This window comes from Pezoporus occidentalis, unplaced genomic scaffold, assembly GCF_034315485.1.
Source record: "Pezoporus occidentalis ecotype Australia unplaced genomic scaffold, CSIRO_AGI_Poc_V1 ctg31, whole genome shotgun sequence".
NCBI classification, from domain to species: domain Eukaryota; kingdom Metazoa; phylum Chordata; class Aves; order Psittaciformes; family Psittacidae; genus Pezoporus; species Pezoporus occidentalis.
Window position 1 is genome coordinate 6,583,624 of NW_026915052.1, and position 12,125 is coordinate 6,595,748.

At 39.2% G+C, this 12,125-nt stretch overlaps 1 protein-coding gene across 9 annotated transcripts in view; it reads left to right on the top strand.

Moving 5' to 3' along the window:
* Window positions 1-12,125, top strand: part of PTPN5 (protein tyrosine phosphatase non-receptor type 5) — an 82,636-nt gene that overhangs the window by 43,004 nt on the left and 27,507 nt on the right. For 8 of the 9 annotated variants that reach the window (XR_009966541.1, XM_062628141.1, XM_062628144.1 and 5 more), the window contains 4 exons: window positions 4,642-4,823; window positions 5,753-5,872; window positions 7,723-7,806; window positions 10,688-10,926. Coding sequence is in view for 8 of the 9 variants with exons in the window: in XM_062628141.1 (XP_062484125.1) it covers window positions 4,642-4,823; window positions 5,753-5,872; window positions 7,723-7,806; window positions 10,688-10,926 (625 nt within the window). In the remaining variant the exon portion in view is untranslated. The remainder of the gene's footprint in view (window positions 1-4,641; window positions 4,824-5,752; window positions 5,873-7,722; window positions 7,807-10,687; window positions 10,927-12,125) is intronic. The other variant, XM_062628146.1, reaches the window with a different exon arrangement.

Below are 12,125 nucleotides of genomic sequence, written 5' to 3' on the forward strand. Positions count from 1 at the left end.
CCACAGGCACAGTGCAGTGGATGCAAATAAAAGTCTAACAGCTGTATGAGTACTGTATTTTCATTTTGGTAAGGAACAAGTCTCATCGCAATAACACACTGTTAATTAAGTCTGCTAGTGGAGCTGTGTCAACTCCTTGAGCATTACCACCCATGCACAAGAGAGGACACAAGTTCCTTTTAAAGTGCTAACTTCATTAGGAAATACAGCCGGTATTCATGGTCCTGCAGGGTTGTTTTTTGTTTGGTTTTTATTTTCTCTGAAAGCTCGAAGTATGAATCAGTTGAGTTACAGAGCTGCTGATGCCTCGCCCACAGCAGCATTTCAGAATCACATTGTTGTTAGGGTTGGAAGGGACCTCTGAAGATCATCTAGTCTGACCCCCCCACCAAGGGAGGCTCACCTAGAGCAGGATACACAGGAACGTGTCCAGGTGGGTTTTGAATGTGTCTAGAGAGGGAGAATCCACAACCTCCCTGGGCAGCCTGTTCCAGTGCTCTGCCACCATCAATGTAAAGAAGCTCTTCCTTATGTTGAGGTGAAACTTCTTGTGTTTATGGCCATCACTCCTCATCCTGATTTAACTGGATCATGGCATATATGTTACTCTGAGGCACTGTTGATTTATCATTAGTACAGTGCCTTTCAGTGTTCCAGTTAAGTCTAATACCCAAAGCACATGTTTCTCTGGGAGTGTATATGGGTATTGTTTCATTCTTCTGCCCTTTATGTACCCACATAAAGTCGGGAAAAGAAAGGGATGGAAGCACAGGGGTTGTCTGAGTTACGGAAGCTAGCTGTTAACCTTGTGAGTGGACAAAGATGTTTCCCTGTATAGATTATTCAATAACAAAGTGTTGTGCCAGTTATTTTTGGCAATTTGTACTGGTGGCTATGTTTAAGGGAAGAATACAGAATAAATAGATCACTGGCTTGTTCTGGGAAGTTCCTTTCCCTGAACAACAAGGCTTAAGTTATGGTGGTGTTTTGAAATTTCAAGTTGCTTTGACAAGCCATGTGGCTGTCAGACCTTTTAATTCTTCTGCCAAATGGGTTTTTCTAGCAAGCATAGTCTGTGTCAAAGCAGAAGTACTTCTGGAATTTGAATCCCAATCTTCATGATGCAGGAATTTATGAGGATGTTACATGGATGTTAGATTCTATGGTCAGTGAAATCACTAGCCGTGGAGAGGCTTCATTCACTCCTCCTGCGTGTAGTCATCGTGGTCAACTGACTCCAGACCTTCATGCTGACCTTGACACAAGAAAACTTTACTGATGTCTCCTTTATTGCCTAATCTGTGCACCAAAATAGTCCAGTGTCCATTAGGGCAAATAATACAGGAATGTAAGATTGCAAGATGAAGTGTGAATGGTAATTCAAGTAGTATTTAATACTTAAGCCTAAACCAGCTGACATAGTTAAATCAATACAGAACCCTAGGTGGGCATGTTTGCTAAAATCTAATCTTTTGTGATTTTAAGACTTTCCTTAATCCAGGGCACTTGCTTTGTATATCCAACACCTGAATCATAATCTATACAGCTATACATATGAATTCAGACAGTTCTCAATTGTCTCATTGTCTTTTACTGTGTTAGTGAAAATACCTCTTGATAACAATATCAGTTCAGCAGAGCTAGAATCCTGGGCTCCTAGGTCCATAGATAAGATCTAGATCTCTATGTTATGCAATGAAAATAATTGAAAGTAGATATAGTCTGTTGTCCTTCATATAGGGTAGTCATAAGAAGGAGAATGTGACTTGTACAATTGTACAACTGTTGCTAGACAACACTGGAATACTGGGAATTGGGCTTCTGGGGTGTGGAGAGGCATAGATCCCCATAGTGACAGACACAGCAGCCCCCTAACTTTGATGTCTTTGTTCCAGAAAGCATGTGGTTAAGTGGCCTTCACGTCATCATATTAGAGTCAGGATTCTGTTTCCAACCTAGACAGAAGTGACCTTGTAAAATTTCAGGCTGTTACAGATATGAAAAAAAGAAATTCTGTTTACATGCTGCCTAAGGCAGGGGAATGTGCTTTTGGTCAGTTTAAAACAACAAAAAAAGGCTTTCTGAAATATGAAATGTTATGACTTGTAGTTGAAAGCTGAGCTTGATTATCTGCATTCCATGGCTTATTGTTCTGGTTGTCTTCTCAAGATGTTTTAGTTCTGCTCTGTGTGTACTTTATCTTTACTTTGGGAGGAGTGTCCAAGAAAGGAAGTCATTAGGTTTTGCAAAAACAGTAAATAGGTTCATTAGCCATTGTTAGGGACAGATGTGCATTATTTAATGCAGGTAAAGAGAAAGTAGAACTTAAAACATAAGTGAAAATGAAAACTTAAGATACTTAGGGAGCAAATCATAATAAACTATATGTGAATAAATACTATTGAAGGTTTATATCTCAGCCACAGGTGCATGTCTTTTTGCATGGGTGGCAAAAATAATTCCTTACTTCAAGATTCTGTTCCTACTAGATTTCAAATTCTTGTTCCAAAGCATGGCATTGGCATCCCGAAAAAATAACAGGAAAAAAAAATGGCAATCACTAACAAGGGCTTTCATCTTAATTCTTGTCCAAATCCAGTGAGACATGGAGCAGTTTGAAAGCTTGAAAATTTTCAACTTCAACTGCTAAGTTTTAGCACATTATAGAAAATGAAAACAAAGGTGAGCATTGAAAGTATTTAGGCAGCTTAACTGTGTTGTCTTCCTAGACACTGTGTCCACTGTGTTGTCTTCCTAGAGAACTTTGAGTCCTGCTCCATGTCCGTGGTATCAGAAGTCAAGGTATTAATAATATGGTTGGTGTCCAGGGACACCGAGGACTTTGTGTGGGTTCTCTGTTTCTTGGGGGGATAAGGGGAAGGTTTTCATGGACTGTAGATTATCAGTTGGAGCCTGAAGGACAGAAAGGTAGAGCTTCCATGATTTCTTGAGCTATATTTCAGAAACTAAGTGCTTTTCTTTAAAAACTGGTGTTTTCAAGACGTTGTCTTCTAGCTTTAAAGATGAGTTGTTTTATCATTGTGAGAAATAAAGGCTGGATTGTTGACCCTTCTTATTTTACCTCTTTAGTTCCATATTTTCCAATGTTTTATTGACTTTAATAGGTACTTAATATGAAATCTTGATAGTGTTTATGCAAAAAGTAGAGTCTTTCTTGGCAAATAGTTAATTTCAGCATATACCTGTGGTATGACACACATGCATGTATGTCTAGATGCACATTCTCTGTGTTTCCTGAGAAATACCTGTGTAACAATAATGAAAATAGCTATGTATAGCCAGTTGCACCCTGCATACCCTGCTGAGAAACCAGTAATCTGAGCTCCTGGGGAAGTACGTGGTAGTACCTAGAAGGTGCTCTTCCTTGTCATTGCAGAGTGATGACCCTCTTCTTTCTGGGCAGCTGTGGGAATGGAGAACTTTGTAGAGGAAGCCATCAACATTTCCCAAACACCTTGTTCTTTTGTACAGGGGTGGCTGTCCTAAGGTCTGTTTCAGTGAAGGGAGGAAGAACAATCACAAATTGGGAAGAAACATCTCACATTCACACTCACTCTTGCATCTCTGTATTTTAGAAATCATAATGGGAGATTTTCATGAATCCTTACTGTAACAATGGCCAGACTGTCAGCTGATACACAGATCCTATGTTTCATTTGCCTAATGAGAGCTGTGGCTAGTTAATGGATGCTTACCTGACTTAGGGTTACTATTGTGAAACATTTGGAGAGGGCGATTTTGTAGAAACTGCCCTCAACAAACCATGGAAGGGCCAATGACATGGCCATTCCCTGGAGCACAGGTGGCTGGTTTAGGCTTAAGGCTAGAGTGTTGTACACAGGGCAGCCCAGCCTTGGGGCTTTCTTCATGTAGAAAGATGGCAATAATTAGTACTTCCATGAAACTGGTTTGATCTTTCACTCCTTTTAGCTTGTAAAGTAATTTATAGCTACACAGACTGTGTTCAAAATACTGTTAGCGAGGGACTAGCCATTCCAGTGCATATTTCTCCTGAATGGAATAGCATTACAGCATTTTTAAATAGTACTTGAGTATGAATTCACCCAAGAAGTAGATTGTTAGAATAAAGTCTATTTTATTAGTGCCTTAAGACACTCAACCAAAACCCAGAGCCTTTGAGTGTTATTCAGACACATAACATGAAACTGTCTCTACCTCAAGAATTTATAATCAAATTAGACAAAGCAGACAAATAAGTGAAAATAGACAAATTGAGGCAGGGAAGGACAAAACATTTTCTCTGTCACCATGTAGCCGAGAATGTGGAGCTGGGAAGTAGCACAGATGGTTGCTTTTAACAAGTAAAACTGAAAAGGTGCAGCAATGTAAATGAGAATTTATTAACAACAAAGCCCAGAATCTGCGCCTCCGGAAAGAAAGGGAAAATAATTTATCCACCCACACTCACTTTTTTCTGATGAAGGCAGGTGAATACAGCTGCACTAATAGAGCGTGACGCTCACAATCCTGAGCCACGCTTAGTGATGCAGAACTGAGAAGTAACCATCATCTCTACAAAAACAATAGCCCTTGCAGCCCCTGTGGTGGCTGCAGGGTTACATGCTATTCATTCCCTGCACATGTCATTTTCACGTGAAGGTCTTTCCAATCCAGCTGTTATGGAGTCAATGGATGAAGCTGAAGGACAACACGGGCAGCTGAACAGGAAGGAGCAGTACCTGAAAACCTCCCAGAAAACAGCACTACTTGGTTGGGCTGCATGGTGGAATGGATTAATGCGTGGAGACAGCATGTATCTGTTTGTCCTTTCACAGATACTGGTAAGGCAGCTTGTCATTGCTTTGAAATGCTAGGACCTTTCTTTAAGTTTTGTTGGCTTGGGAGTTTTCCTCCTCATTCATTGTAAATGTAGCAATGGGTATAGCTGCAGTACTCTTCTTCCTGGACCCACCTCTCACAGCCTTGCTTTGCAGGCAGCCCCTGTCTTTTCATGTCCCAGACTTCCATCCTGTTTGTTTCCTGCCTTTCTTTAAATGATTCTTTGCCAAATGACACATCCTCCAACAAATCCATATTCTGTAGCTGAAAACGTATGGGGGTAAATAACTATCTTGTTAACAAGTCAGTTGGGACATATATCCTTTAAAGTTGCAGTATGCCCTTTATGGTCAGGGTGCAGGTGTACCTCTCTGTGAGGGTGATAAATATAGCATCATTGCTTTTGTAGTGGTGTGGTATGTGCAGCAACCTTAAGTGATTCAAATGAAATGTTTCAACATGTGCATGTCTCTGTGTGTATGCTTTTATAGGGATGCCTATGTGAACATGCCTATTTGGGAAAGGTTTGCATAGATGAGATAGGCCTTATTAGTCTTTTAATAACATACAAAGTTCATTGAATTACCAGTTTTGATCTAAAAGTAGTAATGCTGAAAGCTCAGAAGTCAGAGGAATCTGTTGCTTTTTCAATGTACAGGCTACCATGGATAGTCCTTTTGCTAATGTAGATTAGAATAAGCTTGCTTGACTCAGTGGTGCACATCTAGATAATGGTAGCTGAGCATTTAGTCTTCAGTTTTTTTATTCTTGTTAAGCTACAGCCTAGAAAATACCTGACTTCTTAAAGCAAAAATAATTATTAACATGAAATCAATGAGAACTAGATTAGTTAATTATGCAGTCTTGAAATGAAAATGAATGTTTGTATAATGAGAGATGCTCATTATGTATTTTCTGATTGATTGCACAGCTTCTCGGCACGATGCTGTGGTACAGCACTTACGGGACCATCCCAGCAGCTCAGAATGCATTTGACCTGCTGTCTTACTTGCTTACTCCATTTAAGCAGTTTTTGTCAGATCAAGCGGAGGTAAGACCCTGTACTCCTTTCTGGTTATATAGTTGATGTCAGTAGCCTTAGGTGGTGCTTCTAATATCTCTTTTCATTAAAAGTATAATACACGTGTACTTCATATAATATAGTGATTGCTGCATTGTATGTGTGTCCTGAAACAGTGAAAGGAGTTTACTGAAAACAGATCCCTATTTTATCTTCAACATACAGGGCTGAATTTTTGGCTATGATGTCAGATCAGCACAGCAGATTTTTTTTTTTTTTTTTATAATGTGCAAATGATTGCAAATGAAAAAAAGCAAAAAGAAATCAGCCCACTAAGGTTTAGTCCATAGTAAAGGGGGGAGCTGGAGCTTTATTTATTAGGATGGTTAGAAGCTTAGATTTTGGAGGAACGGATTAACCCATGTAAAGGGTGCAAATCAGAGGATACTCAGTTACAAAATTCTGGTTTTGTTGATTATTTAGAGCACATCTGTGTGCAGTAAAAGTATTTCAGGTATACTAGGTGTACAGATTCAATTCTGTACAAAGCTACAGTAAAACTGCCTATCTTCTCACTATGATATAATGGCACCAGTATGATTCATCTGATAAATTAGTGGGGTAATTATACACAGTGCAAATTTCACTAGTGTGGACAGAACATTAATTAAGCGGTGAGCAGCTACTTCCAAAAATCAGGTGAAATGTATGTGCTATCAGAATGCTTGGATTCACTGTACATAATCTTTGTAGCAGAGGCTGTGCAGTACAAATAAGAAATCTGACTCTTGTGGCTGAAGTACAATGGAGACTGTTTTCTATGTTCTCTTTACCAGTGTTTGAGCTGCATGTCATCTGCTCTTTTGTTTATTTGAAAGAAGAACTTTTCTTTATCAGTTGGATTTATTATGCATAATCAGAGCTATTCATAGGGTATTGCCTGTATCTTATTTGTAGGGGGTCAATTATTTACAAATTGTTCCTTACAGAAAATCTCTGATACATAGGATTTTGACTTTAAGTGTTCGATGTGGAGGAAACTGATTCCTAGAATGCACCACAAGAACACTCCAAGTATGACTCTGTGCAGATGATCATGCATCTCTTTGAGAACTTCTTATTATAGCACTATTTATTGTGCAACGTTAGGCTTGAAAACAGTAGAGAAATTAAGAAAGAGACCCACCCCAGTTCTGGAATTAAAATAAGCAAATGAAAGGTTTTAATTGTGAATTTCTCTTTAGCTAGCTGTACTACTGGGTCAGAAACAGTAAAATTCCTTGCCCACTGAAGCCCATTAGAATTTAATTTTGCACCTATTACTGAGAATAGGCTGAGCTCTGAACTACTTAAATATGCCTAAGACATCAGAGGGAATTTCACTGCCAGTGCTGTGAATGAACTTGATGGTATTTCACAGAATGTGCAGAAAACATAAGTCCCTTGTGGCTGGGTTTTATGTAAGGACACACAAAAACAGATACAGTACTAAACTTTGTTCAAAGCCCTTTGCCATAGTATAAAATTACACTGCCTGTGGCAATGAAACATTGGTCGAGGCTGCAAATGGAATTGTGGATCCAGATGTCAGTTTTGGCAATGCATGAGGGTAGGAAGGAGGGTTCCTATTTGCTTTCACAGTGAAATCTGGTTTTTAGACCTTCTGAAAAGCTGGGGCTTAGTAGTGGTTTCAGTTTGTCTTTTCCAAAGCCTAGCGTTTTTCTGGTGGTGGTGGCTTTTCCACGAACAAGTGTATGGTATGACTAAATCTGCATAGGAAATCCAAGAATGATTATACAGTTTGCCCAGAACATGCTTGCAGATGCTATGCTGTGCCCCTGAATACTTTATGAATCATTGCCAATTCTGTTGTTTCACAGGGCCTGACAAGAATAGGGAGCGTTGTGGTATCATACATCCTGCTGTCTTTAGCTTCTCTTGGACTGCTATTTGTAGGATCTCTGGTAAGTTATGATACTGTGCAAACTATGTTTATGGCCTTTCTCAGTGAGTTTTGACAAGATGTCTTATTTACCCAAAGTTGTTAAGGTTATGCCCAAGTTCATTGTAAGAGAACATTTTTTGGGGCTATTTCTGTATAATTATCTGCTTGCTTTTATGTAGAGGTATCAGAGCTACACTTACCCTCACTCAATTTCTTGATGAATTGGGGATTACACTGATGGGTTTTATGCATTCCATCCACAGACAGGATAAATAGGAAGGATACGGTCCAATAACGGGACCATTCATTGCTTCCTTATGAATTGCTGCAGAGCATCCATTGATTTATGTGGCAGAAAAAGCTGTTCCAGAGCACCAGTGTACTTGAGTGTAATGCCCTTGTAGATGTAGGCCATGAAAACAGATTTTTCTGTTTTCCCTCTTCCTCTCATGGGCTTTAAACAGTGTGCTGCCTAGAAGGGACCATAAAGGGGTATTTTACATTGAGGATGCCTTTATATACTAGGTGGTATACCAGTTGATAAGCAGCTTGATATGCATTGTTTTTTTATTCAGCAACTGTGGTACTAAAAGTAATGCTTTAGTAGTTCCCTGGGGAAGGGAAAAATGTGCCTGTTTATACAGGTGCTTTGTTGCTTCAGTGTAGAGCAATAACTGTTGGTCCATGTAAGAAGGCTGAGGAATGGTGGTCAAGTGGATTCTTAGAAGTAATACCAAGAGATCAGAGCCCTGTCTGGTCTGTGCACTTGCTAAAGTCCAGCTCATTCTCGTATCAGGGAGTTTGCAACTCTAATACATGTTTACTCTCCTGAGAAATTAGCTCTACCTCAGCTAATACTAGAAGCACTTGGCTGAGAATACCCAGGTTCCAGAATGCATTGGGAGACTAAGTTAGCAATTACAGTGAAAATAAAAGGCTGATAGAGTGCTTGAGGGTTACAGTAGTGTTGTCATCTGTTTTGTCTCATGTAATGGTGCATTAAGACCCAGGCAGCTGCAGAGAACCAGCATTGAGCTGTCCAGTTTTCCTGTACTAGATTTTCAGAGCTATTTTTCCATTATTTAGTTTAACTGCTATACTTTTAAGTATAACTTAATTTCTTCCAATGTCTTGGTCAGCTGCTTATTTACCACACACTTCTTACAACCTAAAGAAAAACTGCTTTGTTTTTAGGGTGAACTTTTTGTTCCTTTGGATTTACAGTACGTTAAGTCACCAACTCTAGAATCTGTGATATATAATTGGTACCTAGACCTTATACTTGACCCTCAACACAAGTGTTGATTTCAGTAACAACAGGACTCTCCAGCAGTACAAAGTACTTGAGTGGCTATGTTACACTGTGAACTGTTCAGCTATTACAGGTTTGCAGTATTTGAGAGAACCATGGCTGGTACTGTGGGACTGTCAAGCTCTTGAATCCATCTTGGGGAATGAAAATAGAATCAGATCTTCAAGCTTCTATCTTGTCATCCAACAGGCTAAGCATGTAACACCAGACTCAGTTCAGACTTGATCCCAAATTTGTGTAAAATAAAAGTCTAATAATCATGTTCCTGTTTGCTTTTGTAATTACTGTGTACGCTAATTAACTGAAACACAAAAAAAAAAACAAACAAAACATTTTGTTTGAAGTAACTGTTAAATGGGTACTGCTGCTTTGTGAGAGTAAAATTTGCTAAAGCTAACTGTGGGCAGAGATTAAAACCTACCTCACTTCCTTTTATTCTCTAGGTCCAGAGAAATGAGAGTACCTAAAGAGGCACAGGCACAAGAAAAGTTGTTTAAAATCATATGCAAGCTAATGTGGTTTAGTAGCCTAGGAAGAGAAATATGGCCTTTTTTAAATGGCATGCTTTCCAAATTCAGCTGCCTATTTCAAGCCAGATAAGATGCTTTGCTCTGGGGGAAAAAAAGACCTGTTTCTCATCTCAAAAGGATGCATGACAATACAATATAGTTCGTATACCATTTAGCCTGTTCAGTACTGCTCTTAATTCAGTGCTAGAGCAATGAAGTTGGCCTAAGGTTCCAGATCCTGCAATTCTGAGGTAGGCTTGAAATTTTTAACTGAGATCTATGTGGAGGATTAAACAGTTTACTGATGTAATCTCCAAGTCAATTGTCTGCCCCAGCATCCATGCAAACCAATATGATGCAGTAACTCTTAAATTCATGACATTTCAACTTACAAATTTTAATATTACATTTATATCCTAGGGCTTCACAGGATTTATTATTTAATGTCTATACCATGTTTAAATCAGATAATTATGTTACAAAATGGTCTTTGTCACTGGCCAAAAACTGATATGGGCAGTCTGAGCCTCAGAAACAAATATATTAAAACCAATCAATTAAAAAAAAAAAAGATTAGTTTATACATTAATTCAGGGTGCAGTGCCAGATTATCGAAGACATGCAGTTCAGGAAAACTGTTTATTTAACCCAGCTATATCTAAATTTTAGATGGAAAAATTATTAAGTCAGGAGAGGTTCTGTGATTTGTAAAATAGTATAGTAGAATGTTATTTTGTAAACAAGCCTAGGAAAGGTAAGAAACTGAACAAAAGGACAGGAATATCACATTGGCTCGCACGTGATGGTCACAAGCACATCCTGCTTCCACTGTATCCATGAGTTAAGCCTGGACAGCTCTGTGGAAACCTCTGTGACTGAAAGCATGTTTGAATGGGTAGATGTGAATCCTTGTAACATGCACTACAAAGCTGTTTATCATGGAACATTCCTGGCCTTTTTGGTACTTTCCAGTTCTAATATGTGACAGTGAGCTGGGATGCTGCCCTAAAGACCCATCCTCTAGGCTGTGTGGGAGGGTGGCAACAAGCCAAAAGCTTTTTCAAATGTTTTTTCTCCAGTTTTGGCATCTAATGAGAGCCCATCCAGACCCTGCTTTTCCGCTACAAGATGACAGACGCCAGTCTGTGAGCCGGCAGCCTTCATTCACGTACTCGGAGTGGACAGAGGATAAAAATGAGGACGACTTCCTAGATTTGGATCCTGTACCAGAGACTCCAGTCTTTGACTGCGTAATGGACATTAAAGCAGAGACGGATCCAGCTACTCTAACAGTTAAATCCGTGGGCTTGCAAGAAAGGTAGGGTAGATGTGACTAATAGGGGAAAGTCTGGTCCCAGATTTTGTAGACATAGGAATTCTGTGCCTAGTAGGAAGCTTTATTGCCTTCACAAATGTTTTTGCCTTTATTTCCTGTCTTGTTTTCAGTCCAATCATAAATACAAACATTAGCCAAAATTTCAGTTTCTAGATACCTGTCCTTTGAAAATCCAGCTGTGTTTGATCAGTCTTTTGCCATTCCTAAAGATGGCAATTGCACAGCATGAAATCCACTATAGGGCACTGAAAACTTTTACTTCTGAAAGAGGTGGATCTTGTTTGGGTTTTTTATTTTCTGTCAGTCGTGCTGAAGGATCAGTCCTTTCCCCAAAAGCAAACCGTAGAACAAGTGGTAGTCTTCAGTAATTCTTATTTAAATGCGTTAGTCCAAAAGTAAATTAATTCCTTTGAAATTAACACAGTAGTGAAACTTTGAGGTGAGCTGGTGTGCACTGCTTGAGCCATCAGAGCAAAGGAGCTTCTCTGAGAGATTCGTAGATGGCAAAAGGCAGTTATAAGATGATAAAAGGAAGATATTTTTCTGGTTTGTGTTCTTTCGGTTGTCTTGGTGAAATAGAACAAAGATCTTGATCATAGAAATCCTGTGAAGAAATTCTGCAACGGTGATGATCTTATGAATAAGAACGAAGTTACTGAAGGGCCCAGCACAGCAAAATATCATCTTTCTTTATTTCTAGATTTTCAAGCTAAATTGGAGGGCTAACCATAGTTAATTCTCATATCTAAAACCTAAATTGCAGAACTTAGATTTTTAAAAGTATGGTGCTGATTTTCCAAAGCTCCACATGACACAATAAAAAGGGAATGTATCAGAACAGGCTTCTGTTTTGCACAGAGATAGTAACCTCTGGGGCTTGTCCGTGAACCTGCTGCTATCAGTGAGTAGCCAGTTTTTCTTATTATGACTAAATTGGGCTTGAAATGCATCAGTTGTTTCTGCTTTTCACTATCCCTGATTTCATTCCATCTTTATCATTTTAAAGATGCTGACATTTCTTCTCAGGTGACTGCTAGCCTGTGGGAAAGATAATCACTATTTCAGGAAAGTTGGAGAGAATCAGTTAGGGAGTATCAGTCGGTTCAAGTAATCATAGAATGGTTTGTGTTGGAAAGGACCTTAAGATCATCTAGTTCCAACCCCCTGCCATGTTTCTCAAG